The sequence below is a fragment of the Rhamphochromis longiceps genome, linkage group LG14 (genome assembly GCF_057381845.1).
Source record: "Rhamphochromis longiceps isolate RC_006_pf linkage group LG14, R_longiceps_female_GT1.1, whole genome shotgun sequence".
Taxonomy (NCBI): Eukaryota; Metazoa; Chordata; class Actinopteri; order Cichliformes; family Cichlidae; genus Rhamphochromis; species Rhamphochromis longiceps.
Window position 1 is genome coordinate 27,379,620 of NC_140570.1, and position 19,278 is coordinate 27,398,897.

A 19,278-nucleotide genomic window follows, 5' to 3' on the forward strand; every position below is an offset into this window, starting at 1 on the left:
TCATTTTTAACACTCTATTTTAACTACTATCATTTTACACCTCAGAGTTACATTAAAAGAATGTGACTCTACTTGTGCAAGAAGACTATTAACACCAAAACATTTAACACTTTTGAATTTGCTGTGCATGTTTCCAGGTTTATGATTTCATGCCAGAATGAAAAAAAAACAAACAGAACAAGAATTCTGACTCTCTCTTAGTCTGCATTTGGGTGTCCAGTGTGCCCTGTGTCTTGAATATCCTGTGCTGCCCCAGCCTCTGTCTAGTGTGCCCTGTGCAGGTCCAACCCGAAAACTCTGTATGCCCTATGCAATCCCAACCCACAGAGTATTCTTGAAGTTCTGCAGAGGCCTGGTAATGAACTAACAATTTGATTTAGGTGTGCTGACCCAGGGTTATATCTAAAACCTGCAGGACGCCAGCTCTTGAGGCCTTGAGTTCCCCATCACTGGACTAGGGGAATAGAGGGAACATGAAACACAGAACAGTAACTAAACGTGGTACACAAGGAAGACAGTGACAGAAAACTAAAGACTAGAAACTAAGCATATAACACATCAAGACCAATAAGGAGAACATAAATAAAACTGAATCAAAGAATAGAAGAACCTAAACACAAAAACTTGGTCATGACAGATACCCTTCCAGACACCCCTACGAATAACAAACAAAACAATGTCCAACCCAACCCGGGTAGGTGGCGAGCAGTCCAGGACAGAGGGCTCCAAAAAAACAGTCCAAAGCAAAAAGGTTCAGGAGGCCGACCGCGGAACCAGCGGCAGCGACATCGACAGAGCAGTTCTGGAGGCCAACTGCGGAGCCAGCAGTGGCACCTGAGACAAAGCACCTCTTGTTGACGAGGCCAACCACATGAGATGTTGTAGCTACACAGGCGGAGTAGGTCCGGAGGCCGACTGCATGGAAAGCGGCAGCGACAACACAGTTTAGATGGTAAATGGTAAATGGACTGATTCTTATATAGCGCTTTTCTACTCTTCCTTAGTACTCAAATCGCTGTATACAACATGCCACGTTCATCCAATCACACCCATTCTCACAAGCACTTTCTCTATACCTAGTACTTTCTAACTACATTCACACACATTCATACTCCGATGGATGCATCGGAGAGCAACTTCCGGTTAGTATCTTGCCCAAGGACACTTGACATGCAGACTAGAGGAGATCAAACCACCAACCTTCGATCAGTAGGTGACCTGCTCTACCTCCTGAGCTACAGCCACCCAGGAGGCCACCTTTTCAGGAAAGATCCTTGGCCAACAGATCTGAAGGACGACGGTGGTGAAGGAGGGACTTTTCAGAAGCAGAGAAAGGAGATGACCGAAACGAAGAGCTTTAGGTGACTTGGATGGCGCCCGTCGTTGGTGCTGCTTGGGGGATGGTTGGCATCGGTGTGGCTTGGTTGATGGACGTGGACGTGTAGGCCGAACACCACATGGACATGTTGGCGTGCTGATCTCTGGCAGAGACCAGCTAGACCAGACGACCTGCAGACCAGACGACCTCTGGTAGAGACGGAACTGAAGCTGCGGTTGGCATGGCAGCCACAGGTGGTTGATCTGATGGCTGGCTGGACTTTGCAGAGCCCCCAGTGGAGACTGGCAAAAGCTGGGCAGACTCTCCAGAGCCCCCAGCAGAGACAGGCGTCGGCTGGGCGGACTCTCCAGAGCCCCCAGTGGAGATGAGAAAGTGCTGAAGTAGTTCACCTGAGCCTCCAGCGGACACAGACAGTGGCATGGAAGCTGTGGGGGGCTGGACCGGCTCTCCTGAGCCTCCACCTAAAATGAGGGAGTGCTGGACCGGCTTATCTGAACCTCCAGTGGAAACGAGGCAGTGCTGGACCAACTCTCCAGAGCCTCCAGAGGACACGAAGAGTGCTGGACCAGTTCACTGCACCACGGCTCTCCTGCAGCTGGGCCCGGGACCACACCTCTGCCACACACAAATACTGGGTCACAGACCCAGTACTGTGACAGCCAAAGTATTTTACCAACTTGGCTAATGCCTTATCTTCGAACTGGGCACTCAGAAATGGAACTCTTGTCTAGATTCATAAGGTTTATTCACAGGCAATATTCAATGATATAAGATTTAGGTAAACGCACACTACCAGTCAAACATTTTAGAACACCCCATGACCTTAGCGCCCAGCGAGGAACTTCTCTTCAGATCCTGTCTGAAGGCTAGACACACTGTGGTGCATGGTCTGATACGATGTCATCCCGGATCCCACGCGAGTTGTGAGCAATTGCCTGGTTTCCAGGGCCAGTTTAGGGAAGTCAGAGGTTTAGGGAGGGCCACGAAGTAAGCTGTCTTGGAGAACCAAATGACAATGGTGAGTATGTGGTTGTTACCTCCAGAGGTGGATAATCCGGTGACAAAGTCCTGGGCTATGTGTGACCAGGGTTGGGACGGCATGGACAGAGGCTGCAACAACCCAGCGGTCAGCTGGAGAACTTGTTCTGGACGCAAACAGAGCAGACCAGGACATATTCACGTACGTTTCGAGACAGCTTTGGCCACCAGAAGTACTGCTGCAGGAAGGCAATGGTGCGGTGCACCCCAGAATGACAGGTAAATCAGGCCGTGTGTCCCCAATGCAGTACATGAGCGCAAATGGAAGCAGGCACAAAGAGCCGACCTGGGTGTCCATTCCCAGGATCTGGGTCGGTCCGCTGGGCCTGGTGGACTCAATCTCCCAAGTGACCCAATAGCGAAAGAAGCTGGCAGAACTGGTCTGGATCAACATTGCCTTCGGTGACTGCGAACTGGCGTGACAAGGCATCCTGTTTGACATTACGAGACCCAGGTGATGGAAAAATGGAAACGAGTAAAAAACAGAGCCCACCTGGCTTGACGAGCATTTAAATGATTTGCTGACTGCAGGTATGCCAGGTTCTTGTGATAAGTCCAAACAATGAATGGTTGAGCTGTGCCCTCCAACCAGTGCCTGCACTCCTCCAATGCCAGCTTGATTCCTGCTCCCCGACATCGTAGTTTCTCTCTGGTGGGGTTAGACGGCGAGAGTAAAAAAGCACATAGATGAAGCTTACCATCCCTTTGTTGCAAGAGTACAGCCCCCACCACAGAGTCAGAGGCATCCACCTCCACCACGAATTGCAGGCTGAGGTCTGGTTGGGACAGGTGCAGCGACAAACTGCTCCTTAAGGCAAAGGAAGGTTGATTGGGCCTCAGGAGAGGTTTTACTCTGTTCAATTCAGTTCAATTCAATTTTATTTATATAGCACCAAATCACAACAACAGTCGCTTCAAGGTAGTATACAAAGTAATGAGACTGTATTGACATGAAACTGGCACTTTTCACCTATCACAAAGAGTCTGTTTTCCAGGAGATACTCAAGGACCTGTCTGACATGGTTCTCATACTCTGAAACTGACTTAGAGAAGATTAAGATACCATCAAGGTAGGAGAATATGAATGTAATCCCTTAGCACATCGTTCACCAGGGCCTGGAACATGGTTAGGCCGAATGGTATCACCAGGTACTCAAAGTGTCCAAGGTACGTATTGAACGGCGTCTTTCACTCATCATCTTCACGGATCCTTACCAAGTGATAGGCGTTCAACAGGTCAAGCTTGCTGAAAATAGTGGCTCCCTGGAGGAGCTTGAAAGCAGAGGAGAGCAGAGATAATGGATACTTGTTTTATTACTGTTATGATGTTTAATCCGTGATAGTCTATGCATGCTCTCATAGGTTTCTCACCTTCATCACTTCCTTCACGCTACCAGAAATGTCTTGGCTTGGCAGTGCTCCCACTGCAGCTCGGCCCATAATGAACTGAGGGTTCGTAGCATGTCATCCACCTGAATACAGAAAGACATCATGGCACCTAGGGAAGAGGGCAACTCACACATGGTTAATTCATCCTTTAACTCGTCGTTTACATTTTTCAATAAGGCTGAGGGCTTCTTGACACCAACCAGTATTTTCGGCCAGAATCCAAAAGTCTATAGAGTAATCTGCCATAATTCTCACAGGAGCACTTCTGCAGGCGTAAGATAAGTGAACATTGGGTGAGGAATCCTGCACATTTGTCCAACAGGAGAACAGCTACGGTGTGGGTAAGTAACTTTCCATGGATGAAGGTGGAGTGAGAGGAAGAACGGGCCCCTTGGCTGAAGCAGAATCTTCCTGTGGAGGAGGGAAATAAGGTGGTAATGTGCTTACCAGCGGCATCTCCTGCGTGACTGCCTAAGGGGGAATGGCAATTTCACCATGCAGATGTGTGAACATTTGCTCGTGGCGGGACAGCAGCACTTCCTGTGCTGCGAGAGCCTGATGGACCAGATCCTGGTCATGCTGGCTGGATCATTCTGTCATGGGACAGAACGGACTCAAGCACAGACCAGATCTAAGAATAAAAGTCAACAGTTTATTTACACAAAAACAGCAGGTGAAGCTATATACAAAGTGCGAGGGTTCCAGGGACCCAGGGAACAAGGGCAACAGGCTCGTTCACACAATCCAATCCAACACACTCCACACTCTGATCCAATGTTCATTCCATGCTCCTGTTCAGTCGGTCACGCTCTCACTCCATTCACACTACACCACACTGTCAGACTCGGGAACAGGAGAGGAAACTGGGACAGTTCCAGGGAATGGAGGTTACTCAATGAACTTCTGAGGATTTAAAGGACTGTTTTTCACCTGCTCCACTTCTGCTACAACCATCACTACAGTAAGCTGCTCAGGCTTCAGTTTAGGCAGCCGCTCAGGCTTCTACTCAGTCACTCACTCAGGCTGTAGCGCAGCCTGTAGCTCTGTCGTTAGCTCAGTATGCTGCTCAGCCATTATCGCAGCCTGCAGCTCAGTCATCCATTTTGTTATCTGTTTAGTCATGAGCGCCGTCATTTGCTCAGTATGCAGTTCAATTTCCCGCTCAGTCATTAACTCAGTTACCTGCCAAGTCATTAACTCAACTACCTATTCAGCCACCACCTTCACCTGCTCTTTCTATACAACCTGTAAAACTCAAATTAGAATGTATAAGCACAGTCTGCTCAACAAAAAGCAACTCAGAAACAGAGTATCTGGTTTTGTGTTCCTGGACCAGGGCCTTTAGGAAACAGTAAAGTTAAATAGTGTAAAGAAGGGAGCCCACCTGGCTTGCCGTGTAAGGCAGAGGTGTGGTTTCTGGCTCCGCTGCTGGGGAGGGGTGGTGCAGCGAGCTCAAGGGGCTGTGCCCGGCAGGCAGGGCAGCTGTGGGACATCTCCTAATCTAGGGTCTTCCATATTTCAGTGATGTCAGGACCAGAGAGGTGGGATAACTAGAGCGCGGTTGGTCTGGACCTCAGAAGATTAGGTCTCTCTTCCAAGTCTCTGTTAGTACACGAGTTAATAGTTGACCAACAAATCAATTTTCTCTGCCTTACAGAAACCTGGTTACAGCAGGATGATTATGTGCATGCCGAGGGCGCAGTGTGGCAGCATTTTCCCACACCAGCTCAATCAACCAAAGACCATGACAGAGTTTTAATTAATTTGAAAGCCTGATGCTTACCCTTGTCCAACCTAGCTGGAAAACTCAAAAAACAGTCTTTTTTGTTATCATCTATCATCCACACAGGCCTTACACAGAGTTTCTGTCTGATTTCTCAGAGTTGATCTGATTTAGTGGTCACCTCAGATAAGATAATTATTGTGGCTGATTTTAGCATCCATGTAGATGCCAAAAATGACAGCCTCAACACGAAATTTAATCTGTTATTAGAATCAATTGGCTTCTCTCAAATGTAAAAGAACCCACTCATCACTTTCATCGCGCTTTAGATCTTGTTTTAAAATATGGCATAGAAACTGAACATTTAACAGTGTTTCCTGAAAACCCTCTCCTGTCTAATCATTTCCTAATAACATTTAAATTTACAAAAAGTAATTACACAGGAATGAGGAATGGAATTAATCACAGTAGATGTCTTCCTAAAAGTGCTGTAACTGAGTTTAAGAATGTAATTCACCGACTGTTATCATCTTCAATGTCCTTTATTAACACAGAGCCAGGCAGCTACCTGAACTCTGCTCCAAGAGAGGTCGATTATCTTGTTAATAATTTTACCTGCTCACTACGTATGACTCTAGATACTGTAATTCCTATGAAAAGAGAACCTCTAATCAGAAGCACTTGACTCCCTTGTATAACTCTCAAAGGTGCACCTTACATCAGATAACTCATAAGTTTGCTGCTTTATAAGAAAGTCCTCCAGAAATCTAGAACATCTTACTATTCATCACTGATTGAAGAAAATAAGAACACCCCTAGGTTTCTCTTCAGCACTGCAGCCAGGCTGACAAAAAGTCAGAGCGCTGTTGAGCCAACCATTCCTTTAACATTAGCTTGTAATGACTTTGTGAATTTCTTCACAAATAAAATTTTAACCATTAGAGAAAAAATGACTCATAATCATCTCAGAGAGGTAACATTATCTACAGCTACTTTCAGTACCGTTGATATTCATTTAGTCTTTTTCTCCAATTGATCTTTGAGTCAATTTTAGTAATTACTTCCTCCAAACCATCAATGTGTCTTTTAGACCCCATTGCTACAAGACTGCTCAAAGAAGTCCTGCCATTAATCAATGCTTGAGTCTTAAATATGATCAACCTATCTCTAATAATCGGCTATGTACCACAGGCCTTCAAGCTTGCAGCATTTAAGCCGATGATCAAAAAGCCATCTCTTTGCCCATCAGACTTAGCTATTATGGACCAATTTACAACCTTGTTTTTATATCAATTCTTGAAAGAGTGGTTGTCAAACAGCTAACAGATCATCTGCAGAGGAATGACTAATTTGAAGAGTTTCAGTCAGGTTTCAGAGCTCATCACAGTACAGAAACATCTTTAGTGAAGGTTACAAATCATCGTCTTATGGCCTCTGACAGTGGACTCATCTCTGTGCTTACCCTGCTTGACCTCAGTGCAGTGTTCAATACTGTTAACCATAATATCTTATTATAGCGATTGAAATATGCTGTAAGTATTACAGGTACTGTGCTGCAGTGGTTTGTATCATATCTATCTAATAGACTCCAATTTGTTCATGCAAATGGAGAGTCCTCTTCACACAGTAGGGTCAATTATGGAGTTCCACATGGTTCTGATTCCGTTTACATTACACGTTTCCCTTAGGCAGTATCATCAGAAACCATAGCTTACATTTTTACTGCTATGCTGATGACACTCAACTTTATCTATCCATGAAGTCAGATAACACACACCAATTAGTTAAACTGCAGGAATGTCTTAAAGACATAAAGACGTGGATGACCTTTCTACTTCTAAATTCAGATCAGTCTGAGGTTACTGCACTCGGCCATGAAAACCTAGAAATATTGCATCTAACCAGATTATTACTCTGGATGGCATAACCTTGGCATCCAGTAACACTATGAGGAACCTTGGAGTCATTTTTGACCAGCATATGTCCCTCAATGCAAATATTAAACAAATATGTAGGACTGCTTTCTTCCATTTACTCAATATCTCTAAAATTTGAAATATCCTGTCTGAAAAACTAGTTCATGCATTCATTACGTCTAGACTGGACTAATGTAATTCATTATTATCAGGTTGTCCTAAAACTCCCTGAAAAGCCTTCAGTTAATCCAAAATGCTGCAGCAAGAGTACTGACAAGGACTAGAAAGAGAGAGCATATTTCTCCTGTATTGGCTTCCCTTCATTGGCTCCCTGTTAAATTCAGAATTGAATTCACAATCCTGCTCTTCACATACAAGGTCTTGAATAATCAGGCCCTTATCTTGATGACCTTATAGTACCCTACCATCCCATTAGAGTACTTCGCTCTTCCACTGCAGGCTTACTTGTTGTTCCTAGAGTGTTTAAAAGTAGAATGGGATGCAGAGCCTTCAGTTTTCAGGCCCCTCTTCTATGGAACCAGCTTCCAGCTGAACGTATTTTAAAACACTATCCAGAATCACAAAGACATCTCACAAAGACATCTCTCATAGGGTATTTTATTTAGCTTCAAATTCAAATGTGAGCATTTTATTAGTTACCCTGAAAAACACTGAAAATATAAATGTTCATCTTTGATATTTTCCAATCATCCCTTTCTTAATATTCCTCTCAGGGTGCAGTAAAATAATATAACATTTGGGAACAAATATACATAGTAACAATCCAAAACTGGATGCTAAGATAGCAAATATTTCCACTGCCACAGAAAATTTTGCAGGAGAACTGACATAAGCTGGGATGAAAGAAATCCATACAGCCCAGAAAATTAGCATGCTGAAGGAGATGAACTTTGCTTCGTTGAATGTGTCCGGTAGCTTTCGTCCAAAGAATGCCAGGAGAAGACAGACAAAGGCCAGTAGGCCAATGTAACCAAGGAGCAGGTAGAATCCAGGAGGCCATGGCTCTTTACACTCCACAACAATCTAATGATGTTAAACAAGTATGAATACAGGGAGATTTTATATGAATTCTCTCAGAGCCTCTCTCTCGCTTTTTATATATATATATTCAAAAGATCATTCTATATATTCAAGTTTCATTCTATATATTCAAGCTTCATTCTATATATTCAAAAGATCATTCTATATATTCAAGCTTCATTCTATATATTCAAGTTTCATTCTATATACTCAAGTTTCATTCTATATATTCAAAAGATCATACTATATATTCAGACTTTGGTTGGAATATATATATAATATTTTCCTAAAGGGCATTCCATAATATATATATATATATATATATATATATATATATATATATATATATATATATATATATATATATATATATATGTACAGATATATATAGACAGATACATATATAGATCAATAACTCAAAAACCTAAACGCTGGATAACCAGACCCAGGACCGTGACAATATCTATCTATCTATCTATCTATCTATCTATCTATCTATCTATCTATCTATCTATCTATCTATCTATCTATCTATCTATCTATCTATCTATCTATCTATCTATCTATCTATCTATCTATCTATCTATCGGGAGATACATATATATATAGATAAATATTGTCACGGTCCTGGGTCTGGTGATCCAGTGTTTATGTTTTTGAGTTAGGTTATACTTTCTGGATTATGTATTTCTCTTTGTATTGTAATTATAGTTCTCTCTGTTATGTGTTCTTCTGTTATTCTTGGTCTCATCGGTGTGTGTTTTCTCATCATTTCCTGTTTTACTTTCACAGTCTTTATCCTATGTTAATGTTTCTGGTTTTGCGTCTCCCTGGTCCCGTCTGTTAATTAGTGACAGCTGTGTTGTTTTGCTTGGGTCCAGCAATAAAGCTGTGTTTAAGTTCAAGTTATTGTCTCTTTGAGTCTGCATTTGGGTCTTTTCCTGCCTGCATGGACACAGTACCTGACAGATATAGATGTAGATATATAGATATTGATATAGATATGAAGATAAAGATAGGGACATTTTTTGATGGTTGATATGATATATCAGGTAAATACAGAAAATATACTCACTTTTCCAGTTAAAGCTTGGTAGTTTGGGTTCCTGAATGGAAAGGGAGGTGCTCCCAACACCCAGCCAGAACAGAGACAAATCTGAGGGGAGGATAGGATGACAGAAGAATACCAAAACACACGTTAAACTCATGTTTAAGTGACAGTGACTGTTCGTCCTACCTGAGGAGCTGTCGTACAGATGATCAGAATCCTCTGCTGAGATGTTCCAAACAGCTTCCAACCCCTGGAACCAGATATACTAGTCCGGAAAGCCAGGAGGACCACAATGGTCTTAACAAGTAAGCAAGAGAGACACAGAACAAAGCTGATCCCAAATGCTGCTTGGCGGAGCCTGCATGTCCACCAAGATGGCTGACCAATGAACACCAGAGAACACAGGAAACAGAGCTTGAGTGACAGGAGAAGCAAGAAACTTATTTCTGAGTTGTTGGCCTTGACAATGGGTGTATTGCGGAAACTGTGAAAAATAATTGTGATGATGGATGTCAGGATGAATCCAAGCAGGGTGAGTGCTACCAGGATGATACCCATGGTGTCGTAGAAAGAGAGGAATTCTTCTTCCCCTGCAACACATTTCACTTTTTCTTTGTCTGACCAGAAGTACTCAGGACATTTTGTGCACTCAGTAGAACCTTTCGTAACACAAAACATAGATATATGTGTATAAACATTCAGTAACTTCTAATTGCATATCAGCATGTTTTGATGGTTCTGGTTTAAACTGTGCAACTTTAAATTCAATGACCTTCTTTATTACACTACATAATAATTGATTTAAAAAAAAATAAACATAATAAACATATATAGACTACCAGTCTTGTTACTGATCTCTCCATCTGCACAGGGCAAACAGTCAAAGCAGCATTTGGGTTCTCCTTGGCGTGTGGCCTGCCTGTTGCCGGGAGGACATGGAGCACTACACTGAGATACAGGAACCTGAACAAGGAACAGAGAAAAGTAAAATAACGGGCATAAATATGTTGTATCTGAGAATCTGAGATAGTGTATCAAATTTACTTTAGTTTAAAACATCTTTATTTTAGGTGTCATATCAAATACGTGCAAGATAACTATGACCTACCTGTAACTGTCCTTTTGTCCATACAATACTGTTCTTTATTATCTGCAACTGCTCTCTCTGTGGTGCTGAACCATCATAGGTTCCAACTTTGATAAATCTAGCATAAAGTAGCATGAAATATTTGAAAAAGCAATTAGGTTAATGTTAAATGTTACTACAGTTTATTGTTCACAATTACTTCAACATGCAGTTCATTTCCACCTTTATGTATATATAGCTCACCTGATTTCATCCTTGCTGTCCTTCTGCCAGTTAATAATGTCATAAAGAGGGACAGGCTCTCCATTGGTGTCAAAATACACGTTCTCATCAAACTGGTTGTGGAAATTTACCATTTTCAGATGATGAAGAAACTACAGGAAAAGAAAATTAGAAAAACAAAACAAAGAATGTCAAAAAACTACACATGAATCCCATGAATGTTGAATTACATAAATGTTGATTTTAAATATTTTATAATATTTTCAATTACCTGACCATTTGAAAATGAGCTGTGTTTCTCACACAATCCCCCACTAGGTCCTGCTGAATCGCAGTTCAAAAAAGTGTGCAGAGCATGGGCAATGGCATACACAGCTTTATACACATTGTAGGATATTCGAACCTGAGATACATCACTATAACTGCTGTCAGTGTTTCTCAAATCCTCTGACCCTGTGCATACAGGCTTTTCAAAAGCATATTCACCGTCTTTATAAGCTGACATGTTAAATAAACTTTTTTGTCCCACATTAAATCCGACCATATAAAGAGAATTGTTTTGGAAACCTGGGTTGTAACGAAAACTATCATTATCATTAAAATCATCTGCTTCATAGTCTTTGGCTCTTTGGCTTTCAAACTCTAGCTTACAACCAAAATGTTCTTCCCAGAACATATTGAAAAATTCCATTCCTGGTTTGGGAGAGGGTCGGACATTCAAAAGAAACTCTTTCAAGCCTGGGATGCTGACTCCAGGGAAAGTGAAGCCCAGTGTTCCCTGTAGAATGTGGAGAAACTGGGGTGAGGCCAGTCGGCTCGAGGTCACCCAGGCTTCACTGGCTATCCATTGTATCCCTGTCACATTCCTTTGAGCTAGCTGGAAAATCATAGATAAAATAATGCAGCAATTTTCATGAAAACAATTATGAGCATAATAACACTATATATCACTACTTACTTCTAAGAACAGATTTAGGAGCTTCCCTTCTGTAGCAAACACCACCACAACCCGAGCAGTTGAACTCTCCAGCGTATCTGTCATTTCTTGTATTTCAGCCATTGTGGGCGATGTTGGGATGGTGAGATGAAATGCCACACATCCACCTTGCCTTCCAAACTGATTAGAGAATGCTTGGATGCCATAAAGGCTGTAGTCATCCTGAAATGTATATACAGAAAGCATTTATAAACCATGTTGCTGTCTAAAAATGTCTCATTGTAGCATTTAAAAAAGTTTTTATCTCACCGTAGTTCCTATTGTGCCCACCCAGAACCAGCCTAAAAATGTGACAAGCTTTACGAGACCTCTAACTTGAAAGAGATCACTTGGCACAGTTCTTAAGAATGATGGGTACAAATGCTTATCAGTAAGACAGGTACAGGTGGAAAAATAACTCACCTAGAGAGAAAGTGATTTCTTTCTGTATTATTGAGCTAAAACACAAATCAAATACACAACACTATTAAATAAAGTTGTACAGTATATTACCAGTGGTATGTTGAAAGGGCCAAGTGTGTGAGCGACAGCTCTTGTAGGGGAAGAGGATGCAAGACCAATCACAGCAGGCACCGGAGAATAATACAGACATGTGGAAGACTCTTTCGTCTTTATTTCTTCTCTTGTATTTTCATTTAGGTAATATCCAGTGTTTTTAACACTATTTGAAATTTCATTTCTATTTTTCAATGAGGTCATTATTTCTTTTGTAGTTAGTTTTACAGTCTTTAACCCTTCCCCGTTGATACCATTGTATTCAGTATCTTCTGATTTTTCAACTTTACTGTCAACAGTTTTAGAGTGTCTGAATAACGAAAAAAGAGCCTGCAGGCCGGTGGGGATATGGTCACAGCAGTCTATGATATGGTAGCCTAGTTTAACACCTGGTAACAGACTTGAATTATGGTTAATTTCCTCCACTGCAAACACCATAGTCATCATCCAGCGAAAGGCTCTTTGATAAAAGCTGTAGATAAGAAAAACTCCATAACGTATTTATTCATTTAATAAAATAATATCATTTAAACAGTCTTATAGAAACATGGCAATATGGTCAAAGCTTATGCTTTTTTGAATTTGTGTTACAAGGAAGAAGAAAAAAAAACACTATACTACACTCACCTGCTGCATGATGTAATTTGAGGTTTACTGTTGTAGCTGTGCTGTGGCTCAGTGACAACATAATGCAGAGGGAAAAACCCTCCAATCACAACATCCCCATCAGAGTGCAAGGCTGGGAGGTCACTGCCTCCCAGTTTTACACACTGAGATAAACTAGAATCAACACTTCTCATTCCCCTGATCTTTAAACCATGCATTGGCTCTGTCATCGCAGCTTCTTCTTTTTCCACAACACCTCCCTCCACACTTAGTGACTTAGTAATGTTAACATCAAAGAACACAATACAAATCGTATTAAAGAAGACATTAAAAAACACCCAAAGAAAATAACCAACAAGGGTTGAATGCATTATCCACAGTAAACTCATAAAAACTTTGTGCTTAAACCAGTGGTCCTCTAGCATAGTGTATGACACCACAGTGAAGTGTTTTAATATATCTGGTGCTTGTGTCATTTTATTGTTTCTTATGAGTCATCATTAGATCACCCAATCACAGCAAAGTGCAACAGGAGAGAGGATAACACTGCTTGAACAAATCATTAATTTCTTAAGTTGAACCACTGCTTTAAATTCAAGTTTGTTAAGCTGTTTTCCTAGAGTCACACACTTTTCATTACAAAACACAGAAAAGAATAATATTTTTTTCATTTCCTCTGATATATTATTATTCCCCTTTGTCTGGTGCTAAAAACCACCACAATCTCTCCTTATTGCATCTCCGGCAGATGCAGTCCAGCATTCCCACATTATAACTGTTCATCATATGTAGCTATCTCCAGTGTTTGGTCACTCTGCTTCCAGCACACTTATGTTTCTTGTTAGTCAGAAGCTACAATCACCTTACCTTTCCTGTGAATGTAGAGGGGACACTCTGGGGTAATTAAGTAAAACCAGATAACTACAGAATGCCCTGGGTCTGTTGAATTTGCTTTGCAGTACAGACCTCTGCTCACAAAATTTGAAATCCTTAATTATTTTATATTTTTCAGAAAATCCATGCGATGTTGTAGTGAAATATGAATTATTTATGCCTCAATACTAGCCATGCATGTTTTTTTTCTGCATTTACACAGTGTTTGAGAGTAACGGAATACATACCAGTGTTATGTATTTAAAATACAAAATATGAGTAATTGTATTCCGTTACAGTTACCGTTTAAAAAGATGATATTCAGAATACAATTACTTTGTTGAAATAAATGGATTACACTGCAGTCTTTTTCTGTTTCATATGTTGGGCTATGCCCTCTCTATTTTTGGTAATTCCACACCGGTAGAAACCCAAATAAAACACGCATTAAGAGGCTCTAATGCCTGTGTGTCAATCGCAGTCTCAGGCCATGTCACCCCTACTTGCGACCCGCATAATAAAGCGAATATTTTTTTTTTAAAATCATTGTTTGAAAAGTTTTTTAATATGAAGGCAATAGGCAGAGTATAGAATGTAGCTAAAGAATGTAGCCTCATGGGCAGTGTATTACGATTACGTGCTGCAGGGAGAATGGACTGCCATACCCGTTACAGTATGTGCCTGTGAGCGTGAGGGAGGGGGAAAAAGGAGAGTCAAAAAGTACGAGTTGTCACCAACCATAAATGGGAGATGGAAGCATGTAAATATAATAATTACCACTGCAGGCAAAGAGTGCCTGACGAGCCCAGTTGTAAGTAAGCTATTAAGACTCGACTGGACATTGTGTTCATTTTTTCCTCCAAAAAAAAAAAAACGTTTTGTTGAAGCAGCCTTTCAACTGCTCTCTCTGTCTCTCGCTAGCAAAGTTGACCCAGACAACAAAGTAGAGCTAGTTTTCGGCTACGAGCCCGTTTTATACGCACGGAATAGTTTTCTATACGAGATCGCTGCAAAAAGTGCAGCTTTACCTAATGTCCACCCTACTGTTACTCATTTTATACTAAGATTTAAAAATCTAGTTGGTATTGGTGTGGCAAGTAGCCTTCAGTAATAGTAATAAACAGCATTGGGTAAGTTACTTTAAATTAGTAACTTAGTTACATTACTAGTTACTTCTATCAAAAGTAACTCAGTTACTTCAAGGTACTCGTTACTTTCAAAGTAGCTAGTTACTAGGGAAAGTAACATTGGTTTTACTCAGAATTCTCTTATTAATGTGTTGCTTCCCTAACCGGATACCCAGCAAGGATGCCAGTCTTCTAGCTTGCTTACATGTTAGCACTATCCTGTCACAAGTGCACTGTGCCACCTAGCAACAGAAAGGAAAAAATTATGTGCATATTTCCATGAGAGAAATCACACACCTGGACCATCGTCGACTGCCGCTATGATTTTAGTCTACGTCACAGCGTCATATGCGCTTTTTAGGTCCAATACGGAAACTGCAGTCGTGGTACTTTCAATTGTACTCGGAATTCGGAAATTCTGCCTTCCGAGTAGGAAGATGTAGGTAGATGTAGATGAGATGCATACAGGGCTGGACTGGGACAAAAAAATTGGCCTGGGCATTTTGACTAGAGACCAGCCCACCATTATAGGAAAAACCATAAATCCTTTGAATGAAAACAAACACTGTTGTGACAGTGATGTACACTGTCTTGTTGATATATATATATCAGTCTAATTGTCATGGTCCGCGGCCCGGCGTCCGGGGTGCTGTTGGGATGCCCACGCCCACGGGCGTGGCTGCTAACCCCACACCTGCATCCCATCCCAGGCGATCACCAGGTGGACTATTTAATCCTGCCCTACCTGCTGCTCCACGCCAGTCCGTAGTCGCCTCTCAGCGATCACAACTCAGCGTTTTTGCGAGCCACCTGCCTGTCCACCTGTCCGCCTGAGATTCGGAAGCACTATCAGCCTCGCCGTCTCGACCCTTTTGGAGCCCCCCCCTCTGGTTCACTCAGCCCGGCTACCTCCGTAAGACGTATACTCCACCTTCCCTCGTATGCTGCCTTTATTCCGCACCCCAGTAATCTGTTTCTCTTTTTTGTTTTGCAGCTTTTCACAGCCCCGCTCTCGGCGTTCCCTGCGCAGTTCACCTCCCCAGTCCCTCGGTTTCTTCTGGTTCCATACGTTGTTTTTTCGGCTACCCTCACGGGACACCTTTAGTTATAATAAATTTGCTTTCTTTATTCCCTCCTACCCTGGTGTGTGTGTTCTGCTTCTGGGTCCAGCTTGCGCACGGAACTTCGGTTCATGACACTAATAAACTTAAACCTACACAATCCTCCCTATTCTGGTATTCTAAACAGTACTTAGCCAAAACCCAAAGACTGCTTGGTTTTGTTAACCTCCTGAACTATCTACAACACATGGTGGAAACCTGAAATTAAGACAGAGAAGACTAGAGGTGAGACATGATCATTACTGAATATTAAAATAATAAATGACAGATTTAGTGATATTTTCATAAACTATTTATTTACCACATCAATAACAAGCATGGGTTAGGGTTCTAACATAGCAACCTTTAAAAAGTGAAAGGAGACAGAAAGACAGGTGAGAAAGTGTTACAGCCAAGAGGGCCAGGCGGTGAGTGCAGACACAGAGGGAGGCAAAGCTGGCGTGAATACAGTGCTTTATTTACAGTGCTTAGTTTAATTACAGAGCAGGAAATAGTGTAAGCTATGAACTGTGACGGCTATGAACTGTGACGGCTATGAACTGTGAAAGCCATGAACTGTGAAGGCTAAGAGGCCAGACTATGGAACATAAAGCTTAGACTATGCGCTATGCAGGCGCAATTCTAGGATCAGAGCTTTGGGGGTGCTGAGCGTCCAGAGAGCTGCCCAGCCAGGCAAGATAAACCTGTCTCTGTCAGTCCCTGCATCCTTAAATGTTGTCCCGAGTTCTCTCTGACTGTCACTTTGGTGCATTTAAACCCTGTTCCTCCCTGTCCTCATCGTCTGTTGTCTTCGTCTCCGTTATCAGTCATCATAATTTTACCATCTCTGTGCAAGTCTGCAAATTTCTTTATTAAATCATAAGATTCTTAAATTCATCAAGTCTCTCTGTGCCTGGGTTCTCGTCACAAAACATGACATCACTGTTTTGTACATTTTAACACAATTTAATCCCCACATTTGTGAAAGAAAAGCAAAACACTTTTTGAAAAGTCTGTAAAAAAACCATCAAATCTGATCAAGGTTATTTAAATGCTGCAAAAGAAGAATGGATTAGAAAAAATACATATCCTAACCTTAATTACCGGGGGAGAATAATGAATGATGCTCATAGTGAGTAAAAAGTAAACTGAGTGCACTTTTTGGACAGAGATTCACTTTTAATGTGTATGTATAATATAATACAGATGCACAAAAAACACTCCCAAAACAGAATAAATTATTACAAATAAATTATTACAAATAAATTATTACAAAATATTAATAAAAGCTATAAAAATGGAGGCAACTTTGCCTGTGGTAGAATGTATACAATGTATGAAAAAATCTTTATTGCAGATACTAATTTCACTAATTTAATAATAATAATTTTGTGTTGTAACATTTATGACTTTCATGCTTTCATAGTGGTACTTAGGAGAGCTTGACATTTTTATCAGGTGGTACACACTGTAAAAAGTTTGAGAAACACTGATAAGTGTATGTGTGCTTTTGGAAAACATTTGAAGCTGCAGTACAGAATCTTTGAAACAAGCTTAAAACATTTTTAGAATATAAACAGAGCACTCTGCTTCTCTTTACAGCTCCACACTCCACCAGGGCACCGTTTGGCATTTTCTGATAGTGTGCAAATGTGATCTACGTACTGCGTCAGTCATACAGACAACTGGACAGTCCAAAAGTTGGCCTACCTAAAACTGGCTGAGGTTTTAGTAGAGTTGTGGCTGAACCACATAAAAACATATCATTAATTTTAATCTCTCCAATCAATTACAATGTTATGTTGGAATGTTGTTAAAGAGGGTCAAAAATGTTTCAACCCAGTTTGTTTTGCAGATTCTGTATAGCAGCTTTAATATAGGGAGGACACAACCTCCAGATTGTGTGAGTAAAATCAGGTTTTTTTTTCTCTTTGTCAGTTTAACAGTTTCTGTTTTGCATGTCACTATTCCCTGTCTGTTTTCTTACCTGGTTCTTCCTGATCTTGCCCTTTCTCCTCACATTCCCCTCTTTCCTCTCTCCCTCTTTGGACTGACAATCATACACAAATAGATTCAATTAGATGAAAAATTACATTAATATGAAAAAAATTCTATTAAGATCACTAACAAAAAGTCCTCTCTCAGTCTACTTTCAACCAAAAGGCAAATAACCAAACCACATGAACATCTAATAAAAGATAGACACACACACACACACACACACACACACACACACACACACACACACACACACACACACACACACACACACACACACACACACATGCACACACACAACAGGAGTTATAAGGTTAATGGGCATTCAGTCAGTTAGCTAGTTAGTATTCATTACAAACAGGACAGTGGTAACCAACAGTAGGCTGCGGACAATTTAAAGTTTTAGATTTTAAATAGGCTGTATGAATTTGAATAGGAGCAACAGGACGGTCAAATGTCGCTGAATTTACTACACAGCAGGACGGATTGTAGGGTAGCAAACATTGTCAGAAAACAAGTTTTCAACACAGCAGGTTACCTGGTGTAATGTTTTTCGGCTAAAAAGAAACATGGTCTGACTCCTACCTAACTATATAAAGAGTAACTGAAGGTTAAATGCAGCTAATATGTCCTGTTTTAAGCCAGGCACTTACACCTCCGGTCCGCTGCGTCTCAGCCACCATCGCTCTGGCAGCAACGGCGCTAGAGCCAGAGCAGAGGAGAGCCAAGTTGGAACAAACCATTTTGGGAGGGGGGTTATCTAAACTTGTTGTTAAAATGTTATGTCTCAAACAAGTACTGTATGCTTTTTATATTTTTAGTAGTGTGTCACACAAACAGCAAATATTGTCAAAAAAAAGTAAGAAATCTTTGGGGGTGCTTTGATTCATTTTGGGGGTGATGAAGCACAGAAGGGGGACAGAAGACTGTGTTCCATCTTCGGAAGGTTCATGACTCATTGAGATCACCTGATGCAAGATCTGAATGGGGTTTGAGGCACCTGGAAAGAGATCTCAAAACTGCACTGTAGGTACCAACAATGCAGTTCACATCTTCGGTCATACGCTCTCAGTGGGTCACATAATAGGGCGAGGCACGGTCTCACAATGACTTCACCTGAAACATCTGCTCATAATGACCCATGCCTTTTTCACACATTGCTGCATGTGGTGAGGTACATGATCAATAGTGGATCAACAACCTTGTTAAGGGACAACTCCCACTAGGAATTTAATACCCGGGACTACACCATTTGGTTTAGAACTGGAGAAGCTTC

At 41.3% G+C, this 19,278-nt stretch overlaps 1 protein-coding gene across 1 annotated transcript; it reads right to left on the reverse strand.

Moving 5' to 3' along the window:
* Window positions 1-8,092: 8,092 nt before the first annotated feature.
* On the reverse strand, window positions 8,093-12,745 carry LOC146654250 (extracellular calcium-sensing receptor-like). Its single transcript, XM_085381035.1, has 13 exons — window positions 12,618-12,745; window positions 12,296-12,464; window positions 12,053-12,205; window positions 11,765-11,965; window positions 11,448-11,584; window positions 11,348-11,390; window positions 11,078-11,272; window positions 10,828-10,958; window positions 10,606-10,702; window positions 10,337-10,460; window positions 9,684-10,156; window positions 9,522-9,602; window positions 8,093-8,449 (listed from the first exon to the last, which is right to left on the reverse strand). The coding sequence occupies exons 1-13, from the start codon at window positions 12,743-12,745 to the stop codon at window positions 8,093-8,095; spliced, it is 2,289 nt and encodes a 762-aa protein (XP_085237161.1).
* Window positions 12,746-19,278: the final 6,533 nt, after the last annotated feature.

Excerpts from the sequence above, each read along its gene's own strand:
- LOC146654250 (XM_085381035.1), bottom strand. The coding sequence starts at position 12,745 with ATGATGACTATGGTGTTTGCAGTGGAGGAAATTAACCATAATTCAAGT. Across the intron at positions 11,966-12,052 it reads TGGGCACAATAGGAACTACG|GATGACTACAGCCTTTATGG; the intron begins GTGAGATAAAAA and ends TATACATTTCAG. Across the intron at positions 11,585-11,764 it reads TCCTAAATCTGTTCTTAGAA|GGAACACTGGGCTTCACTTT; the intron begins GTAAGTAGTGAT and ends CACATTCTACAG.